This window comes from Heloderma suspectum, chromosome 4 (assembly GCF_057233095.1).
Source record: "Heloderma suspectum isolate Gila_16-S chromosome 4, 16-S_ref, whole genome shotgun sequence".
Classification (NCBI taxonomy): domain Eukaryota; kingdom Metazoa; phylum Chordata; class Lepidosauria; order Squamata; family Helodermatidae; genus Heloderma; species Heloderma suspectum.
This window is the reverse complement of record NC_139461.1, coordinates 144,620,483-144,643,428: the sequence shown is the minus strand read 5'-3', so window position 1 is coordinate 144,643,428 and position 22,946 is coordinate 144,620,483. Positions and strand designations below refer to the sequence as shown.

At 43.4% G+C, this 22,946-nt stretch overlaps 1 protein-coding gene across 6 annotated transcripts in view; it reads right to left on the bottom strand.

Annotated features, from left to right (window-relative positions):
- AFAP1 (actin filament associated protein 1) overlaps positions 1-22,946 on the bottom strand; it is an 82,268-nt gene that overhangs the window by 15,316 nt on the left and 44,006 nt on the right. For 4 of the 6 annotated variants that reach the window (XM_084850775.1, XM_084850774.1, XM_084850773.1 and 1 more), the window contains exons 7-12: positions 15,116-15,208; positions 11,036-11,120; positions 6,094-6,243; positions 4,282-4,493; positions 3,704-3,849; positions 993-1,128 (exon numbers count right to left, since the gene is read on the bottom strand). In XM_084850775.1, the coding sequence (XP_084706901.1) occupies positions 993-1,128; positions 3,704-3,849; positions 4,282-4,493; positions 6,094-6,243; positions 11,036-11,120; positions 15,116-15,208 (822 nt within the window). The remainder of the gene's footprint in view (positions 1-992; positions 1,129-3,703; positions 3,850-4,281; positions 4,494-6,093; positions 6,244-11,035; positions 11,121-15,115; positions 15,209-22,946) is intronic. The other 2 variants (XM_084850777.1, XM_084850776.1) reach the window with 1 other exon arrangement.

Genomic DNA, 22,946 nt, shown 5'->3' with positions numbered 1-22,946 from the left:
TGTAGCAAAGAGAAAACTAGTGTGGCATAATGCTGGAGCTGGAAGAGCTGGGATCAAAGTCCTGCTCAGCCATGAACCTCAGTGAGGCACTCCATGTCCTAACCTAGTACACAAGTTGTGGTGAGGGTAAAATGGCATAACCCCACATGCCCTCTCTAAGCTCCTTGGAGAAAGGACAGGGTGAAAACATGATAAATCCTATGCACACTTACTAGGAAGTAGGTCTCACTGAAATCACTGGAGATTAATTGTGAGGAAACATGGATAGGACTGCCCTGTTATTCAGATGCAAACTCCCACCCTTTATTTTCATAATAAGAGGATAACTTTTAAAATCTCCATTGATTCACACAAACTCATCAAGTAAACAAAACAGTTGTTTGCAGACTATTTATACACAACACTGTATATTATAAATGATTTGGTACATAGACTATCAAGATTCAGCTCTCCTTACTGGGTGTGGATAGCTTTCAGGTACAGCAGAGAGAAATGGCAGGACCTAGAGTTCAATCAAGTAAGTCCCACTGAGTTCAGTGAGACTCACTCTCAGGCAAGGGTGTATCAGGCCCCAGCCATTCTCTCAGGCCCCAGCCATTCTGATTTTTTTGATGTTTGCAATATTCTTCACTCATGTTATCAGAGAAAAAATGCATGAAGATGGATGAGTAAAGGGCATAGCATCATCTTCCCATTTCATTATTGCATATTTTGCAGAAGCGCAGAAGATCAGCTCCTTGCTTTGACCTTTCTCCAGGGAGTTGCATTAATACTTTGGCTTAAATAAACCAAGGCTTAAATAAACCAAGCAATATTAGACTACATATATTTAAGTTGGCTTACATGTGCATGTAGTATTGAAACACTATGTCCCACATCCAAGGAATCTGTGGATGAGATATAGCAGTACTTTGGGATCATGTCTAGTGATACTCAGTTAAGTGCCTTCATAGGCTTTGGGGAACCCAACACACATAAATGATTTGACCTACACAAAAATCAATTCTTACTGATCCATTTATGCAAGGAACATCGTCATAATGAAGTGCCATCCCACTGGGACATGCATAGCCGTTGATGGCATTTCCTCGATAAGGATTAGTAGAGAGAACCCGTCTGTTCATAAAACTAAAAGACAAAAACAAAACAGGAGTTACTGATTAGTTTATGCTGAAATACATTCAGAGAGTAAATATGATTCACCCTTTGTTCCGTCTTCCTAAATTCTTCCTTGCATTTTCCCACCAACTTCTGAAGGGCTTTACATTACGGAACACACACCGAAGTTTCAACCAGGAAGCTATTGCTTAGCAAAGCACAATGCCTAAGGAAAAAACATCCAGTACAAAATCTTTGATTCTGAGAAAAAAATAGCCAAGTCAAAAAAGGAAAACTAGTAGATTTTAGGAGCAAAGTTCAAGATTTAGGAATATGGATAAGATTCTCTGAGAACTCTTCAGTGGAAGGAAATTTCTCAGGAAGGATCAAGTAGTTTTTGGAAGTGAGTGCATCTTGTTCCAGGTGGTGTCAGCAAATGGCTTTTGCACTCTCTAATTACAGCTTGTAGTTCCAAAGGCACAACTACTGGGAAGAGGAAATGGTGACTTCACCTCACCAGAAAGCACTGCTACACACATGCTCTTGGTTACACAAGGAGGCTCTTTCCTAGGTCTTCATGTGGCCTCTCTGAGGCAACCTTGGAATGTCAGAGCCACCTGTGTGGGTGGGAGTAAAGAAGCCAAGTTTAGACTTCTAAGTTAGGGACAGAGGAAGATTCCATTTGAATTTGGCAAAAGAAAGAAAACGTTTAAGGTTTTGCAGCTATCTAGCAAAAAATGACTGAGGGGCTGCGAGTGTCCTACTTGCTCTTGAGGGACTTGGTTTGCTGCCCTACCCAGGGTGTGTCTGGCAGATGACTGAACAAACTGCAGTTTGTTTTTTCAATCCCTGAGTGGCTTTTTCCCCCTCCTCCTTCACCCCCTCCCTCCCTGTATCCTTTGTGGTGCTGTTTTGTTTGTTTGTTTTGTTTTTACCACTTTTGCCCACCACCTCTGTAGCCTGGTGAATCAACTCATGGGTTCTCTTTCTGGGTTGTGCATGGTTAAAAACCATGGTTTATAAGCATGTCTGGGTTCTCACATCATAACAACCCAGAATTCAACAAGCCATGGGTTAAATAAATTAGGAACTTGTCACACCATTCAAAGTTTCTGTGAGCAACTCTTATAAGCGTTGCAAAGAACTTTAGATGCTGAACATGCTAAATACCAATTATGAATTGCTAATAAAATACCGATCTCATGATTGAATAACTAAACTTATCAGGACTGACATATTTTTGTAGGCACACTCCCAAAACATTTCTCTGGCACTGATAACCAGTTCAAATGATTCATGTAATGTAGTCCTAAGAGAAATGCAGGGTGTATTCCATATATTCTTCTCTTTCAAATATTTGACAGCGGTGCAGGATTTCCAAAGCTTTCTTTAATTTTACAGAGTGACCTGGGAGTTGCTAAATACATTCAGGTGATTACACCTATTTTTGCTTGAAAACTGCCATGAGAGGTTACCATCATCTATAGTTTGTAATTCAATATATGTTAACAAATGGGGAAAATATACCTCATTTGATATTTAAATGGATCATAACTTGACAGTAGTACTTCAACATTTCATTAATTGGCTAGATTGACTAAATTTAAAAAGTATAAACTTCAGTCCTATACTCCCTGGGAAAGCGTCCCAGGAGCCTTAGGAAATCGTGGCGCTCCTGCTCCATGGGCAGAGCAGGACACTTACTGCCAGAGACCTCCTTATTGCAATGACGGAAACCTCTGCTGCCACTGCTCCTTTTGCTGGTGTTCCAAAGCCTTCGCATTCCCCTGACATGCCCCAAAACAGGCCTTGTAACCACACCAGCCCTGGAGCTGGTGCAGTTCATTCACTCCCATTAGTTTCAACTGGAGGGGGAAGTGTTCGGGGGTTTTTAAGCCAGCTGAAAAACTGGTGAAAAAACACCTTCACCTCCTGTTCTAGCCACTCTGAGTGGCAAGACTTTGGATGCAGCAGACACTCTACCGCAAATCTCCCCCACTGCTACAGTAAGTAGGATCGCTCTGCCCACTGACTACAAAGGTGCTCCCTATTAATCAGGCAGTAGATTTTAAAATATACTGAATACAAGTGTATATACAATATTGCAGATGGCAAGCACCAAGAAATACAGTTTTTACCCACATGCAAATTGAATTAACAGACTAATCAACATTATCAATAAACATTCCATTGATTGGGTTGCAGCCCTGCTTGACACCATTTTTTGTGAAGCATTTTCAGTGAACCTGAGTGGTCAACAGTATGATCCTAAGCAAGTTTGGTCAGAAATGAATCCCGCTGACTTCAACGGAACTTACTCTCTAGTGAGCGTGATTAGGATCGTAGCCTAAATTCCTTGGTGAATTACAAATGGATACATTTTGTCTCCCCTCACAACTTCAAGCTAACACAGACAAACTTGGGGCACAGGCAGATACTAGGAGATAGTTTTAGGAGACACCTGCTGCCTCTTAAGATTTCACAATTTTCTGGTGCAATATATAGCCAAGGAAAGATGATAGCTCAGGTTTCCTGACATTAAAATCAAAGCAATGGAAAACCTAGTGTTCCTGAAAATGCTCTTAACTGATGTAGCTCCCCCTACCAGAAGGTCTGCTTTGCCGCTTGAATGACACTCGCCGTCACATCCACGTCTATGTAGTCATAGTGCAGAGTGCCGGGATCTGCAGATGAGCCACTCTCCACCAGCAAAATCCCAATCCACCTGCCCATGTCTTCTGAAGAAGAAGCCTACACAAAGAGGGGGAGATCACTGCAGCAAACACATAAATCCATCACTGAAACATCCCATTTTTGTTTCAAGTGTACCCACCTATGTTGGTATAGCATTTGACATAGGCAACAGTGACAGGGTATGATCAAACAGAAAACTTAGTGAGAGGAACACTAGAGGTAAATGTTGCTTTATGGCTTTCCAAATATTTCCTCCCATGTTATAAGAAAAGAGGAAAACAGCTTTTCATAAAACAATTAGACACTTTAAATAACAGAAGAACTGTAATAAATAATGTTACTCTAGAGCTCCTGGCATTGATAAGAATGGGGGCAAAAGAACTCCATGCATTCAAAACAGAATTGGATATTTCCTTAGATATAGAATACACTGCTTGTTCCAGCAGTGGGATTCTGTTTATGTCAGTCTCTGTGCATTAAACAGCATACCTCTAGTACTGCAACTTCCTGTGCATTTCGAAGCAGACGGAAAGTCAGAGGATGCTTGGAGTCCAATCCTGGAATAACTTCACAGCCACGGAGAGGAATAGAGACAATATGGGTCTTTAGATCTGTCCTGTCCTTGTGGAAAATGAGCTTATTATCTTTTACTCTGCACCAGCGCTCACGCCAACGGTTATTTGAGAGCACATTAAGATATCCTGCAAAACAAAAATAAGCTTCTTCACCCTTCTTTCCCAAATGTTCATTCAAAATGACTATAATGTTTATCAAAAGTACCTGAAACTGAAGACTAAAACTGGAGCCGATCTGAAAATGGGGTGCTTTTTTTTCTCAAACTGCAGAAAGGGCCTTCCTTTCAGCAATTCTGGGGGTGGGGGGCAAAAGTCTTTACTATGCAGCTGCATGGCTAGCCCCAACACTGAGCTGTGTGCTTCTCCTCTCTGGTAGCCGGAGTGTTCTGGAAGCAGGCAGCATGAGCTTCTTCATAGCTGTGACTGACTGCTGCTTCAGTATTATTTTTCTTTCTAAGTAGGAGTGCTTCCAGATGGAAAGCATTGTGCAGCTATTTCATTTTTCCCTCCTTAACAGATTTTTAGGGGCAGGAAAAAAACACGAAAGAAGCAGTAAGAAAATATGGGAGGGCTACAAATGAAAGGCAACATTGTCTGGACTGCCTGGTAAAATTCTGGGTTAGAGGCACAGTAGTTGCACAATAAAAGCCTCATCTGCAAGCATCCCTAGATCTTCTTCGAAAGAACTAGGGGAAAACCAGGTACACAGCCAGCAGCGTCTTAGAAGTTTCTACTCAGCAAGCTGGTGGACACTTTAAAGAAACCTCTCACTCCTCAGCTGTTTCCTTCATTAATTTCACCCAACAGTGAAATATGAGGAGTGTTGCTGGTTTCTGGACCAATTTATTTCAAAAAGCACTGCTCTGACAAAAGAGGAATAAACAGAGAGCCATATGATGCTGACCAACAAAGCAACTGCTCTGAGTGAAGTTAAAAAAAAAAACTTTGTGAGGAGGGGAAAATATCCTTGGGACAAGAGTGGATGTGTCTTACTGGCAGAAAGCAGAGACAAACAGAGGAAGGCTGAAGGAGATGAGAAGTTAAGTGGGACAGCAGGAGAGCCAAGACACTGCATGGGAAGAAGTGAGGAAGCAGGAGGAGGCTTCCATCCTAGGAGAGAGGACAGGCAAGAAAAAGATGGAGAGGGCAAAAGGCTGAGGGGCCAGGGCCTGGGAGAATAATGGGTAAGTGTCCAAATGGGATGAAGGAGTCAGGACAGGGAGAGCTATAAAGCAGGGGTCTTCTCACAGATATTTGTAACTGTCCACTCCCCAATCATAAAACTGCTTAGATATGTTGTAGGGTGCAGGGAGAGGGCATTCATTAGGCAAGTGAATGGCAAATGGAGCAATGCTGACTGGGGAAGGGGGGCAGCACTGCTGGGAGATGGCTGATTGCTTACAACTGACCCATCGGTGCGTGGAACTGAGGATCCATTGGCACAGCACAAACTGATCAGATCAGAAAAAAATTTCAGAGGCTTGAACAGAATTACATGGTGGGCTACAGATGGGGGTGGGGCGGAGGCATCCTAACGTGGCTATTAAGTAATCTGAGAGGTGAAAGCTCTTAGAAGAACAAAGTAGTGAGCCCTGGAGTTGAAATACCATGGAACACAAAAAAGCAAAGGTAGCTGTGTTGCTCGTCAGAAAACCAAAATTTATCAAGCTATCTCCCTGTTTCCTTTCTAGTTTTAATGCAGGTGACAATGTAAGAGGCTACTCACCACACGCTGGAATATCCTCTTCAGCTGATGAGGTCTGCTCATCTGTGGAGGGTTTTTTCTTTCCCAAGCCAATTATCTTTGTTATCTTCTTCCCTGTTGCTTTAGACACCGTGCCCTTCGAGTCCATCTTTGAGCTTTTTTTCCTCTTTACTGTCAAGAAAAACAGGCACATGTTAAGTCTTCCAAGAGATCTAGTTATGAAACGGAAGTAGTTGTGCCACATAGAAGTATTATCATGAACAGCTGACACAGGCAAAGAGTTGCCTGTAGTGAAAAGCTAATGTGGTTCAATAGCCAGAGAACCAGTTTGGACCCAACTTCAAATCCCTGCTCAGCCATGGAAAGTCACTGGCTGAGTTTGCATGACACTACAACCCACCCTGTGAAATACGCCACGTAGGGTGGGTTCTCATCCGAACAACCCACAGGGAGCCCAACAGACAACTGGGCTCACCATGGGTTGTTCTGCTCCTCCTTCTCTTGGTCCTCCACCCAGCTCCACCCAGTATCCCAAGCAGCAGAGCCTGTCTTGCCTGCCACCAAGAGCCCAGTCCCCACTAGTAGTCAGAGCCTCTCCTTTTCTTTCTTTTTTTGCACAAAAAGGGGTCAGGTTGTGTTGTTTTTTTTTGTGTTGTTTTTTTTTGCATTTTCCTGGCCATGGGGAATGTGTGCAAAAGCCCCTCTTTTTTTAGCAGGTTTTCAGACTTATCCAAAATATATAGGCTTGCCTTGCCTGGAGCCTTGTAGGCTGGTTTGACAGCCTTTGACAGTTGACAGGTGGGAAAACAGGGTGTAGATCACCACCTTAACAAGGGGATTCCCGGGGCTCAAAGGCTGCCGTGAACCTTGGGGGGCCCCTCTTCGAATCCCCACTTGCCTGAATCCCCAGCAACAGTTTTTCATAGAAAAATGCAAGCCATCCCCATTTCCACTCCCAAACGCAGTAACTGGATTGAATTTGACAGCTAAAGGGCTTTTGCTCACATTCCCCAGGGCTGGGAAAATGCGAAAAAAATTCTGGCCCAGTTTCTGCACAAAAAAAAAGGAGAACAAAAATAATTTTTTTAAAGGCTGTGACCAGGGGGATTTGGTGGGAGCCAGTGATAATCCCTCCAAAGTGCTGTTTGGTCACAGTTGGAGGGGCTGTCACTTGCAAGGGGCACTGGAAGCAGCTCAGCCATGCTCGGAAAGAATGATCATGCTCGGAAACAGCAGCATGGGTTTCTCCCGCTCTTGCTGAGCAGCTCACTGGCCAATGCCTGCTATCCCCAATGGGTTTGCGTGTCGTTCAGACAAAACGTCAACCCATCATGGGTAAAACAACCCCTAGAACAAGCCGTGGGTTGTTAGGGTGGCTTGTTGCCCATGTACAATCCACCCTGCGGGAATCAGTCTAGGTTCGGACGACCTGGCTTGTCACCTATGAAGGGCTGTCACGTCATGTGAACCCACTCAGTGTGTGGCTTTGAACAAATTTTTTTCCCTGCTACACCCCTTCAGTGCTGCTGAGGAATTGCTTGACCACAATGAGCTGGAAGCATGAATTAAAAACAGAGGTTCCATGCAAACACTTAAGGTAGCACAATAGATAATTTATTACAATCCAAGATCAGTGCATGAGGTAGCACTAAATTATCCAGTAGTGCTCTTCCCAAAGACCAAATTCCTCCTCTAATGTTTATTGGCAGGTCAGTCCTGTTCAGCGAAAAGACTTCCCAACATTAACTAAAGGTTTTCTGTTTGCTGATCCTGCCCCTTTTATGGCTTCCTGTTGATCACTAAGGGACTAGTGACAAATAGCCTCTGAATTGCCTTAAGGTCAGAACTCAGTGGAGTTTATTTCTGAGTAGGTATGTATAGGACCATGCTATAAATGTACTTAATGGTGTTTCCTTGTTGCTGACTAAAGCCATTCTTCTGCAGAGTACAGGACTTGATCAGAGTTCCTTTTCTAAGTGTGAGATCAACACACTGAACTAAATGGTTTGGCATATTCTAACAACATAATTGAGTGTTGATTGTAGCTTCATTCAGTTTGCCCCATAGAAAGTCAAGGCTTGCTTCTCTCCAGTAAAGCATCCGGGGGGGGGGGGGGGCAGGAAGGGTAGGAATCAGAGTGGCCCCTGCCCTGCCAGCTGCCCAAAGACGCTGGGTGCTGATGCCAGCCCTGCCTCTCCCCTCGCACGGCGAGGGACACATGCAAGAGGAGAGGCTGACTGAGGCTACACAGCAGCTGAAGACTGAAAGCTTTACACGGGCGCCCCATGGTTGTGCTATTGCTCAGTCACAGCACCTGGACCTCATGAGCTTCTTTCTTTGGAAGATACCACAAGGGCCTCTCTAATTCCCATACTATTGCTGTGGCTCACATCACAGCAAAAGTTTGTAATGTTCTACAATAAAGACTAGATTTGAAGACAAAACACTCCAAAATGTGAACGCCTAGTTGAAATTGGTAAATCCAAAATTCACATGCATGAAGTACTGACCCAACTATATTACCATTCTTCTCCAAGCGTGATGGATTGGCCAGGGCATGATCTGGCCTGGACACAGGCAAGGAAGGTGACGGTGGTTTAAGGATAACTTACTTTCCTGCTTCTAGAAACTTCTTTCCCATGACCTTTGCAGAGTTCCGTCTCCCTACCTTACCCAAAGTGCTCCGACTGTCCCTGTGACATGTGTGAGGATTCTTCCTCAGCGAAATGACATTTCACTTTAGCTCACAAAGTTGGATTACTATGCACCTTACATTGCTGGTAAATCTTCAGCAGACAGAATCCCATTCAATCCTGTGACATCACATCAGTTTAACCAATGGGTGCTAGATGCTTCTGCCACAAAACCTCTTCTTGCCCAAACTTCCTTGGAACTAGAGAACGAAACTCACCATCCCAGCCTAACTGTGGGCAGAAAGCAGAGAGGTGGTGACACCAGGCCTGAGCTGGGCCAGGGCTCAGCCTCACCTAGCCAGGTTCTTACGCCAGTGCAGACACCAGTGCCACTTTGAGGGTAGAGCTGCTGCCACAAGCAAAGGATGGGAGGCAAAGGCGGCCCACCACACCTGTCCTTCCAGGTTTGCCTTGCTCTCCTCCCTCAATAGCAGATTTGGCTAATTAAGAGCACAATCCCATCGAGATAGTCGGCAGCCTCCGAGCCCAGAGGCTAACAACTATCCTATGCAGGGCGGATGGAGCATGGAGGGGATCCTCTCCTCTGTGCTCCAGCCACCCTGCATTTGTGGGTAGATGCGCGTTTTCGCACATCTAGCTGTGGCTTTGGGAAGGGGGAGGGAAGGGGCCTGGAGACCCAATAGGAAGCTGTCTAAAGCGGCTTCCAGTCTCCTCCCCTCCCCAGGACCACCCCCTTTTCATCATCTCCACGCTCCGTTTAGGGGCATGGAGGCAGCCATGGCACAGAAAGAACCGCACTGGCTTCGAGGGCATGGGGGAGGGGACGGGGAGCACCATTTTGGGAAACCAAGGTCAGACGACCTTGGTTTCCAGAAACTGAAAATCCTATGGCCATCTAGACAGTGTCTAGTGGTCACAGTATTGCTTTCTAAAACTAACATTCATTTGTGGAATTGACCTCTCCTCCTTGCTACTTATTGGCCTCACTGCCTCCTTGAGGCTGCCCAGACCAGACACTGAGAGGTCCCTTGTATCCCAAAGGGTTCCAAAGAAGAAAGAATTTCATCAATGAGACTTTTCTTATCAAAGTATTGCAGTGGCTGGAAAAGCATCACAGTCCTTCTATGCACCTCTTATAAAGGTTACAGAGGGGCCATAGCTCAGTGGTAGAGCACATGTTTTGCATACAGACAGTCTCAGGTTCCATACCTGGCATCTCCCGGTAGGGCTAGGAAAGAATTTCGCCTAAGCCCTAGAGAGCCACTGCCAGTCAGTGTTGACAGCACTGGGCTAGATGAACCAATGATCTGACTCAATACGAGACAGCATCTTGTGTTCCTATGTAAGTTACAAGAGACTTCTTAGATTAGGACCTGACAATTGAAAGGCCCCCTTGGCTATCTGGCCCATGGTCCTAGGACTTCTAAATTTCCTTATTTGTAAGGCTGCCACTATTTCTTCCTGATCCTGTTTCTGTGTGTTTAACACCAGCCAGACATGACCTCTCTGCTCCAGCTGCTACATTTCTTTATCAAGCTGCAGTTCAAGGCACAGGAGCAGAACCAGATTGAAAGATGGCAACCTACTCTCTCATCCGTAGCTCAGCGCCCCCTCGTAGCTCCTGAGTAGTGAGTGCTGTATAGGGCCGCCTATACAGTCTCCTATGCCTTTAAATGTTGTACAGCAGGGAAGAATATCACATCGGCAGCTCATCCCAATGCAGAAATGTAACTGCAAAAGTTTTATCTGTTACTTTACTGACAGCAGTACACCCCTCAAGTGCGTAAGAGCCCTGGAAATTGGCAGCCTGGGCTCTTTATGAAGGTTGGTCCCAACCCCGGTTTCTCTTGGGCCACCATCCTTCAGTCTTACTTCTTTCAGTCCCGCTGGCTTCCAGCCAGTATCTGTTACTGCCCAATACTTTTTTCCCATTCCTAAGGTCTTGACCTCCACACTAATCTCTCCTTTCATTGACTTCTTCAGGGCTCGGTCTCCTCTACCTAATCTTCTCTTGGGTTCCTGGATCTCAGTTCATTTCTGACTCTACCCCTTTCTTTTGGCTATTCTTCTGAGCTTCCTGCCATCTAGCCATGTCTACCTTGCCAACACCTATCAAACACCTAGAGCCAGTAAGAGGTTTTACATCAACAAAACTACCTCTTATTTCCTGCAGAGAGAATGCCTATGAAAATTCCATGCTGCCCTTTTCACTTTCCCAGCATTCTATAGTCAGAATGCTGGGACATTTGTTGTATGCTGACTATACAACATTCTATAGTCAGACTCAAACATTATTAGCAGCATCTTACCTTGTTCTTTTCCATTACAGATGGCAGTTGTTCCATTTTCTACAATACCCTCTCCATCAGAACTTGGTCTTTCCGAGGACAATTTCTGCATAGACAAAAGCATTAGGTCACTATTAATGTGATCAAGCTGGAAATGATTTGTCATTAACCAAAGGATGTGCCAAACATCCATGCACAAATGTGAGTCAGCCAAGAATTCGTTTGCAGGAATTGACCTCTTTGCACAAACATTAAAAACATAGCACTTGCCAAAACTGTGGAATATCTCACTATTCCTCCACTGTGGGATTTTCTGCAAACTTGTAATAAAAAATTATTATGCTTCTTTGGCTCCCTAGATATAAAGCAGAGTCCATTCCTTTAACACTGTAATAGCACCTTCAGGACTATACAGTCCAGACTTACATTTCCTTTATAATTATTTCATAATGCACTTATTAGAGGCCCTCAGTTCCATACTGTTATAATAATGTATTTGCTAAAACCTGCTAGAAAACCATTTCGGCAAATAAACTAGTCACTTTGCACAAGGAGGTATGTGTTTCTTCTCAGCATTACTCCTCTCCATTGAGTTTCCTCAGGGTTCTCTCTCCTTCGGTCTAGTCCTGCACATATAAAGACCTTTCTGACATTTCTGTTAGATGTCTTGTCACCATCTCAAAGTTGGCATGTCCCAGATGGAATTACATTGGCTTTCTATTCCTTTTCAGATCTAGCACAAGCTCTTTGTCCTTACCTTTAAAGCTCTCCAGTCTTGCCCCACCTTAACTTTCTGCCCTTATCTCCCATTTTGACTCCACCACCCTTGGCTAATTCTCCTTTGGTCCCCATGCCTATTGTCCTAACAGCTAAAATAATCTTGTAGAACTCTTTATATGGCATCACCTCTCATTTCCTTCAAATTCCTCTTCAAAATCACTGATTTTGCAAGGCTTTTGTTGGCTTCACTTCTTAATCCTCACCCCAGCTAGAAAGAATGGCTAAGGTTACTTGCTACAGGTCCCATCCCCAGTGTCAGGCCAGTGTCACTGGTCCCACCTCCTGGACATCCACATATTGGATGTCCAAGACGACTACAGGAAGAAAGCTTATGTGTGAGAAGCTGCTCACATGTGAGCTTCCATGGGATTGGGATCCCCAATGGTGTGGAAGTCTATGAATAAGCAGCTGCTCACTGCTCATGCACAAGCTTCCTCCCTGCAGACATCCGTGCCAATGCGACGTGCAAAGGGGGCTATCATTTATTCACATACATCTCCTGTTATCCTTGCCTCTCCCTCCCCTCTCATCGACTGAAGCCTCATTGGGGTTCACGCTAACCCATGGTGGGCGATAAGCTACTTAGAGTAGGTTGTTTTGCGAACAACCTATTGTGCTCCCTTCAGACGATCAGGCAAACAAGCTACACAGTGTGGTTTATTTCCCGCTCTCGCCCCTCCTGTGGTCCTCCCACCCAGCTGGCCAGGTATCCCAGCTTCCCTTTGCAGTGGACACCATATCCCACCATCCCTCACACTGCCTTTCCAAGCCTCTGCGAGGTCCCCATCTCCGCCCGTGTGCTACACAAAGGGGAAGGGGGTCTCCAATTCCTTGAAACTTTGCAGGATGGGGACAACATTTAACATACAGGTTTCCCTTATTTGGAGCCACCACATGCTCTACTGGATAAATGGAGGCTCTGCTTTTTTATGGAAAAGTGAGGATTTAACCACAGGTGAAACCATTTAGGAACCGCGCAAGGTGGGGAGGTGACGATTTGAAATTGGAGACACAGCTGAATGTGGCAGGAAAACAAGCTTGCTTGGAGATCGCTGGAGAGGAACAAAGTGGTGGCAGCATTTTCAGCTGCTCTTGCCAAGCAGCTCTGTAGGCATGACATACTAACCCACCATAGGTAAAACAACCTCTGCTGCAGACCATGGGTTTTCAGTGTGGGTTGTTTGAGGGAAACAAGCCACCATGGGTGGAAAAAACAGCTCACAGACGACACGCTGACCCATGATGGGTTGTTCCAGAAAACAACCCATCATGGGTTAGCATGTCACATCAATCCTGTCATTGTCTCAAGGGCCCTTCTTCTTTACTTACAAAACTCTGTAAAATGCTCTGTACGTTGAAGGTTATGTGCGCTTGTCCACATGTAAATCTGAAAACGATTTCAAACCTTCCCCCAGAACACAGTTCCATCACTTTCTCCTCATTCCACTCCACAGGATGTATATATCGTTTTCTGTCTTACTTAAGTATCTCTTAATCCTTGATCTCTCTGTGCACCGAAATTTAAACATGTCTTTATTGTGCTGATTTTCCTGAAGAGGACTGACAAATGCAGCTGGAATCCTGCCTGTTCTTATAACTGTTGTATTCATCAACAGTCAGAGCTCCCTTTGGCAAACCATGGGCCAGAAATAACATTCACAGCAGTGGCTGAAGATTTTTTTTATTCCTGACATGGTTTGTTACAATCTTATTTAAGGAAAGCTTTTTCTGTTCTTATCTTTTCAGAGTAACAGAGAAAATAAACTTAAATTTTTGTAATTAGCCTGTGTAATGGGAACATACTTCTCCAATTATATGACCTATGACTGCAGGCAATAAAGATGAATTATTCGTAAATTTTGAAAAAAAGTCTGTTTGTTTTTAAAAAGGGACAGCTGAAGATGGAATAATATATAATAACACACTGCAAAAGTCAATTCAAACATTTTAATAATACTATTTATTATTTTTCATACACCTAAAAGCAAGGCACTGTGAAATATAAAACATAGAATAAAAGAGAACAGAGCCAGGCCTGCAGGCTTATAATCTAAACAAAAAATCCTGGAAAAAATGGAAGACTTCAAATAATTTTTCCAAGACAATGCTAGGACTCGGAAAAGTATTTCCCTGCCAATTTACACCAGCCCCTGAGGTCCCCCTCGCATCCCTTCTCTGATCTTGCAAGCAACAGTGGTGGTGGGAGGAGTGTGCAGGGAGAGGAGGTGGCTTCTTCTCTTCTCTCCCTCTTTCTCCATTGCCCTGATAGCACATCATTGCAAAAAGCCTGGGGGTTACTGATAGCAGTGTTCAAGAGAGCTGCATTTCCCATAATCCCACAGGCATTATGCCTGACACAGTCTAAAGGGCATTTGTCATACCAGTATAATATACATACATGACATACTGCTATGATTGGCTTTAAATACTATCAGGCAAACAGAAATGCGAGATTTTTAAGGGAACTAAAAGCAGCTAAAGGACATGAATCAATTTTCAATTTTTTTGAAACATTCAAGATTTTGGTGGGAGAGGGGCCTGTGTTATAAATCTGTACTGAACCCAGAGAAATTACATCTGGGCAAAGAAATTAGTGAAAATATATTACATCAAAATAAATCATGATTTGAGATAGTGACGAAGCTGGAGAAAATCTCAGCCAAATCAAGCATTTTGTTACCATTTTTAAAGAAGGCTAGCTACTTATGTTTCATTGGCTGCATCCACACATCAATTTAAGCCAAGAGTCCTGGCTTATTAAACCATAATATGAAGAAGCTACATGCTGGTACACACAGCCCATTCACTCCTCCCTTTACACAAGCAGGTAAACAAACAAGGCAGGAATAGTTTACCATAACATCCAAACCCAGGATTATGGTTTATCACACTCAAAGAAGCCAGGATTTGCATATGTTGTACTCAAGTTTTTTTTATTGTTATGTCATGTCTTGTATGTACAATAAAACTACTACTACTACTACTACTATTATTATTTACCAAAAAAGGAGCAGCAGCCAGAATTTGTAAACCAACAACAAACCCTGGTTTAAAGTTGGCTTACAATCCTGATTTGTTTGGGGGCAATAAACTCTACTCTCAGGTTTGGATCTCACAGTAAGCTATCCCTGCCTGGTTTGTTATCTGCTCCAATGAAAGGAAGAGAAAACAGAGAGTGAACAAGCTGGACGTACAAGCTCACTACTCATTCATATTGTGGCTTAATAAGCCAGGAGTCCTGGCTTCAAATGATATGTGAGCCCAGCTGTTGTGAAACAACTAAACACTGCATGTTTCAATAATCTTTTATAGTCCAATTACCTTTTCTAGTTCAGTCTTATGTACAGGAGAATTAGATGAAAGCCCATCTGAATCTGTAGCTCCAACACAGTTGCTGCAAACATCCTTTATTACCTTCAAACAAATAAAAAAACAAAACGCCACACGTATTGAAATATTGCTTAAAATTGAAGACATGGAAGGGAGGAGAACATATAGGGAACTAGGATTATGAATGGCTACTGTCTTGAAAGCTGAAGATACAGAGTACTAATTCTGAAATTTCTCCTAGGGATGCTATCAGTTCATACTTCCCATTCTGCTCAGTCAGCATCTTCATGCAAGACCTGGAGAAGCCACAATGTAATGAGGTGAAAAGTATCAGTTTCTAGAATAGCTAAACTGAAGCGTGAGACCTCTCGTTCTGGGTAGATAAAGCCTTGCACATCAGGGACACAGTCTCTGTCTCTCTCTCTCTTAATCAATATAGGCCTAACCAGTTGCCCTGCAGAAACTCTCATATCTTCACATTTCTCTCCATCTCCTCTCCTCCCCTCTCATACACAAATCCCACCTTTCTTTTCAGTGCTAACCACGGTACAATCTTACATCTGCACCCAAATGAACACTAACCAGAGTTAGCACAAACCAAAGTTTATAAACTAACTTCTGACTGAAAGGAAATGACTGGTATGCATGTCTGCTAGTATTTAATCTACCATCTGCAACTGATTTTATTGCCTAACTAAATTTCTTCCACTAGCTAAGGCGCTGAGTTATTGTTGACAATCAAGGATTAATTGTGCAATTTTGTGATGAGCCATTTTGTCAGAGGAAGAAAGAAAGAGGGGGATGAAAAGAGCTGAAAACCACTCCCACTGCCAGCCTTGGTTGGTCTTTTTCTTCTTAATCCTGAAATCATGGAACAAATTGCAAGTTTTGTTCACCTGGGTTTCTAATTTAAGAGCTTGGAGATTAGAAAATAATGGCCTTGATCCAGAGCTGAATGGAACGGAGCTTTGCAAACTGGATGATCCTGCAGGCAGAAGGGGGAGGAAGATGGTTTTCACTGCTTCCCCTCCACCCTGCAGCCCCTTATGTCCCTGAAAATCTGCTCTGGAGTTTTGGGGGACCACCAGAACCATGTGTGAAGGACTGCAGGGAGAAGGAAGAATAGGCAAAAACTGCAGCCCTACCTACTTCTTTCTACCATTGGGAAGCCTCCCCCAGATTCCAGGTCCCTCTGCCAATGGAAGGAGCCCTTCCATTCAGAGAGGAGCAACTCAGGATTCACCCTTTCTTTAGAGTTATGTTGCAATAAAAGGGAAGAGAATTCTGCCACTGCTTAATTCCTAAACAGAAGTATGCCTGGGCTCCACCCTATGTGAAAACCATGCCATCTCAACCCCTCAAACCCAGCTCCTCATCATGTGCAGAAACATGCCCTCTAGATGCTGCAACAGCAGTGTGGGAGCACTTTTTCTCTGGGTTCATCCCATGGTGCTGCAGAAACTTTCAAAGGCCCACCACTATGTGGGCATGGCAAAGCGTGCTAGGTCCTGATCACACAACTGTCATCCAGCAGGAGCTGTGTGGCTAGCCCTGCCCACATGACGGTGACCCTTTCAGAAGTGTTAGAGAAGAGCCATGGGATGGAACTATGAACAAGTAGTTCCCATGTGACTGTGTTTGAAGGGGACCATAGGTGTGTGGCTATTTATTTGTTGGGGGGGGGGTGCCCTCTGCATATGCTCAGAGAAACTTTTCTTTATTACTCCTAAATTCTGGAACTGGAGAGAAATTCCAGGGCTGACATAAATTAACTTGTGTCAGAGGCACTCTGTGATTTTAAATTAAACACAGGCTCCAGGGCTGAGTACGCAGGGTGGGTCAGCTGCAAAGCACTCTGAATAGTTCTTTTAAGGTCACTCCGGGATAGAGCGGAGGACAGGAAGGCCTGGCGTGCTATGGTCCATGGGGTCACGAAGACTCGGACACGACTTAACGACTGAACAACAACAAAGGGTAAAAAAACAAACAAACCCCACATGCTTTGGGCGGGGGGAGGAAGGAGTGGAGAAGCATTGATACTTAAACACTAGTCAGAAATGAAATAACAAATATTTTTGTTTTTAATCATGTGGCATCCCAGAGCAATTGATCTTGTATTGTTATAGCTACAAGATCAGAGGATCCCTTTGATTTTATTTCTAACTGGATTTCTTTTAATCCACCTCTGCTGTCATCTTCGTGTCTTTGAACCACATTCCAAAGTGGCAATTTCCTCCTCTTTGTGACATGCCAGAGAAGTATTTCCAGGTGCCATCACTTCAGAGGCAATCCTGCTCCAGGACAACTTTTCAGAAATCTGACTTGGCCAAGAGCAAAGGTGTGGGGTAGTAGGGGTAGAATTTGTTCACTTACCTTCATTGAAGACAATTACAGAGCATGGAACCAAATCAGTTCATCAGCATACCAGCATGACTGTGTACATGTATGCATGGGCCGGTAGGCCTGTGCACTTCTTTGCAAGACTGTATACAGCCAATCAAACTTTCCAGGCCATTAGAATAATGTTGCTAAGGCTCCTTAATCTCTTTGGCATGTCCACAAAACAAGAGTTCTGTTCCCAGCACCACACTGACTGCACTTAGCTTCCCAGTATTTTCATTTGCCCAGTAGATTAGTGTTCTACTGATATCTACCATGAAATCAAGTGAATCCCAAACCCACAGCCACTTGTCACAATCCTACATTGTAGGTTACATAGCAATGAATATGCCCCCCTCCCCAGTTTTTATTTTTAGTAGGAAGCCCAAGCTAGAATACTGCAGATATATATCCAAGAACCTTGTTGCTGTCTTCTGGGAAGGCCTGGAACACAGCAACAAGGGAGAGGGCCTTCTTGGTAGTGGCCCCCCAACTGTGGAATGATCTCCCCAATGAGGCCTACCTGGCACCAACATTGTTATCTTTTGGGCACCAGGTCGACTTTTCTCTTTTCCCAAGCATTTAGCAACATGTAATGAGTTGTAATTGATCCTGGATTCATTTTATGGTTTAACTGCTTGCTCAAAGCTGTTTTTAGATATATGTTGTCTCTGTGTATACTGTCTGTTGCATGTTTTTTATGTTTTTAAATTTTGCATATTGTATTTTTAATGTTTTTAATCTTTGTAAACCACCAAGAGAGCTTCAGCTATGGGGTGGTATAGAAATGTAATTATTATTATTATCATTAATATTAATATTAGTATTAATGATGATGATGATGATGATGATGCTTTAGTGAAATCTTTTTAATGGTAAATGCAGGAAATCTGATACCGAGACTAGTGAAGCTAATTGTGTGTGAGACATTTGTATTTCCATGACAGTTACAAAAAGGCATACTGAGAACACCTGGTTTAGTTTGTCTGCATTTTATCCCAGATTACAGCTCTGTTTCTAGATTTTGCTCTGGGAAAATTAGCAATTCCTTAAATAGGTCCTAAGATTCACTGTGTATCACTCACAGTGTCTAGATAGACACTACATAACTTTGCCTCTTTCAAGCAGCCTTCTAGTCAACTGTTCTGCTTTGTTTTTCATTGCTCCTCTGCTGTTTTTTGCCCCAATATCCTGCAATAAATAGCGTAGGAGGAACAAAAGCAAAGTGAGAGCCACAAATCAAAACAAAATAGATTTAACTGCAAGAGAAGATGGGCTGGAGACATATCCTTGCACATAAGCTTCTCTCTGGTTAGAATGCTGGACTAGGAATCGGGAGACCCAGTTCCAAATCCCCATCCAGTCATAAAACTCAGTGGGTGACCTTGGGCCAGTCAATATCTCTCAGCCAAACCTACCTCACAGGGTTGTTGTGAGGACAGAATGGGGGCAGGAGAGAACCATGTATGCCACCTTGATCTCTTTGAAGTAAAGTTAGGATCTACATGCACTAATACGTCATCACACAATAGAAGCAAATGTCTCCTCTGTCTGGAGCCAGCCAAATCTTCCAACTTGCTTTGGCATTACAGTCAGAGAGTATATGCATTTCCTCTTCTGTCACACTGGAACAGGATTTGATGGGGCTTTTCAATACCACTGGTACACTTAACAACTTATTCTGTCCGTTTCTGCCTTCTCCTCCTCAGCCACCGACATCTCTACCAGACTCACTAACACATTTTTCAAAAGTTGGGGGAAATAAGGCTGATATGTTGGAGAAAGCACTTAAGGTAGTTTTATAATGTAAAACTCTATAACAAATTTGTAAGGATTTTAAAAAACCAAAATGGCTATACTTCAGCTTACTGAGAACCTATTCTACTTCTGCAAAAATTGCTGTATTTCTGCTCCTGCCTCTCTGATGACCCTGACAGAATTGCTCATATTTTCAGCATCTGCTCATACCACATAGGCAATTAGTTTTGGCCATGCAGGATAATGGAAGTCAGAGAGAGGACACAAGGCATAATTTGGCAGTGATCACAGAGCTGTGTCTGTGAAGTCATGCACTGTTTCAAAAGACTTATTTCATCATTACAGCTGGAGGGGATCGCTGTTATCAAGACACTGTTCCCGTCCAAAACTGATTGCTACAGAATTAAGTGCCCACAAGTGAAACTTTGATGGGGTGGGGACAGAGACATGCCTGCCTTCAAACCCTCTGCAGCAGCAATTTTAAATGTTATTTCTTTAATACATTTTTATCCTGCTCTTCAACCCTGAAGGTTCCCAACTCAATTAAAAACAGCAATAAAGCCACCAATACACTGAAAATTACAAAATGGCAGAGCAGGCTCTGTTATACTAGGTTCCTATTGTTTTCTGGATACAACTCAAAAGTCCTGGTTTTGACCTGCAAAGGCCTAAAGGGTTTGGTCCTACAGACAGAACTTTGAGGTCACGTTCTTCACTATGTTGCATCATGATAATTAAGATTAATCTGAAGCACCCTTTTGCATGTTATCTCTGTAGGCCAAAGGCACAAAAACAGGCTGTGAAGATCTGAGGCCTACCGAGCAAGGAAAAGAAAAAATCAGGCCTAGACGCCTGGAATTTTTGTTGGGAGGGGGTATCCCTGAGAGAAGTAGTTTCATTTCACCAGTTAAGATTCAATTTCATTTCCCCCGTTAAGTTTCATTTCTTCAGGTTTGAAGCAGTACTTTTGGTTTTGAGGGAGGAGGGTATAAAAAGAGAGAGTCAGAAAGACCAGAGCATTAACAGCAGAGTCAGGGAGACCAGAGCCTGAAGAGGGAGAAGGAGGAAGCAGCCTGGAGAAGTCTAAGAATAGCTAGGGTAAAGGAACTTGCAATTTGTAACTTTTATTTTCTCTTAATGCCCTTTGTTTCACTCAACTCTATTGTGTAAATACCTTTAGTTGTGATTTGCTTGCTTTAATTTACCAGTAAGCGGTTATGGTTAAACGCTGGGTCTAGAATGTCAATCACCCCACGTCTACAGCCTAAACCCCACATTATTGGAAAGAGGAAGGCAAAAGAAGCAAGGTGGAACTCTTAAGGAGGCAAGAGATCCTTAAGGAGTTCCTCAGGGGGTCCAGGTCATAAGGGGAACCCTGACACAGGCACTCTCTGTAGCTGTTCTACAGCTCTAGAACTTTCTTCTTTACCCTGGAGACTAACCAAAGCCGGAATATTTACTAGCTGCACTATAAAAGTTTTATTGGGGCTGTTTTTTTAATACTGAAATAAAACAGACATTCAGTCATTTTAATTCTGGTATGTATTCTTTCTGTTACAGTCTGTATTTGTTTCCTGCCCCAAGGGCATGGGATTAGGTGAGCTAGAAATAAATTAAACGCAAGGACATTTTTTTTAGTGGCTGTATGTGTAAGACACTAGATTTGTGCAGGGCATTAGCCTTCCCTTTGAAGATATCTTTGAGACTTGCATGCATAATGAATGCTTTGCTGCTTTGTTGGAGACCACTGCAAGACCACAGGCAAAACCTGAAGGATCATTTTCAGAACCTTTTCAGAAACATCTTGCCCTGAGGGGATGGGAAAAGCAGACACAACTTGGTGAGCTGCTACCATCTAGCTTGTAACAGTGAGGCCTCCTTTCCCTAATTACCATCAGAAGGGCATCTGAGGAAACATCTTGCCCTGAGGGGATGGAAACAGGTTAAGCTTGAACTTAAAAGGCAAAGAGACAGTGCAGAAGAGAAGAAAGAAAAGAGGAGCAGGCCAGCACGGACAGGCCAGCCCAGCATGACAATAGATGCAGTGCAAACAAGTCAGCAACTTGTTCCATAATTCTAACAATCTTAAAATGAGGACAACTCAAGAAACTGGGGGGGGGGGGGAATCTTGTAGTTCAACATTGTCACCCAGAATTGAGGCTCAGTTCAGAGCAAAGGTAAAAGAGAAACTTGTGTCAGAAGTCCTAAAAACAAATGGCTCACCTTTTGAGCTAGAAAGACAGGGTATAATCCTCTTAATAAAGATGTAAATGTTGTGGAAAAGGCTTCCCTCCAGTCCAATACTTTGCCTGGTTGAGGGCTTGCCAAGGAAGTAGACTCTGTAATGTGACCAATCTCAGAGTTCATGAAACTTGCAGGAGGAAGATTTTTCTGGGTCAGGGAAGGCAATTAGGCAGGAACCCAGCACAAACAAGTAGGTCCAGGATTCATGCTCACACAAAGGAACTCAGGAAAAGCAGATATTGTTAGAACTGGACAGGAGCTGGCATGCAGACAGGACTAGGAAGTCAGAATCAGGACTACAGCTCAAGCTTCAAGGCAAAACAGAAAAAGGCAAAAGGACAAACACAGTGGGAAGGCTCCAGGAGAGCTCAAGAGATCTCTGAAGCTTACCGCTACCAGAAGGGCTCCAAAGAACACTTATTCAAAAGAGGACTCCAACTTGAAAAGGAGGGTGGACACATAGGAAGAGATCTCATCAAAGGTGGATTCCAGACAGACAAGGTGACACAAGACATGACAGACCTGAGACAAAGAACAAAGGGCTGCACCAACCAGATATGTGCATGGTTAATGGGGAACCTGCTGCTAGAAACACAAAACTTTAGAAGAGACGAACAGGCCAGGGTACACCCTAGGGAAAGGGATGTGACTGCAATTTGCCAGCAGTAAGCACCTTGGCTCCTACACTGTACCATCTCCTGAAGCATATAACAAAAATGTCCAATTCTGGGAAGTTTTTAGTACTGAAAAACAGCTCCTTCCCAATGAAGGTATGGACTTCTGCTAATGAAAAAAGCACACATATGACATACTTCCACTGTAAATGGCTATCTTGTCTCTGCTAGCAGAACTGGCAATATGTGAATAGCCCTTTTGTCCTTACAATACAGTTGTACAGTTGCCACATTATGCCAAACTAGCAAAAATCAGTATGTCGACTTGCAAACAGAAGGGCGTACAAAAGCAAAAGGGAAAGGATTCTTCATGAGCTGCCTCAGTAAGCTTCAATGAACCACTAGAAAAAAATTACTTTTTCTAAGAACCATTCTGAAAACAGATTGGGCTTCAGCACCTCAAAAGGAACTAAGCAAAGAATGGAACTTTACCAATTACAGGCAATTGTCCACTAATATGTGAAAGGGCCTTCCTTGATCCGAATAGTATCACTGGGCTCTTCCCTCAGTGCCTGAAGTCAAGGAAGGCTTCCCATTTAAATTCCCTGCTGCCTTTCTACTATATTTTGTCAGCAGGATTTTGAATTTCAAAACTGGGACACTGCAGGAATTCATTAGGCAGGAGAAATTTACATGGGTACTACAGCACATAAAATAGACATATAATACTTTTCCCCTTTGTTTTTTCTAAAATGCTATTGCTTCCACCTACCGAAAACAGCACTAACATTCTGCAACATATTGGCCCCAATCCAGTTAAAAAGATA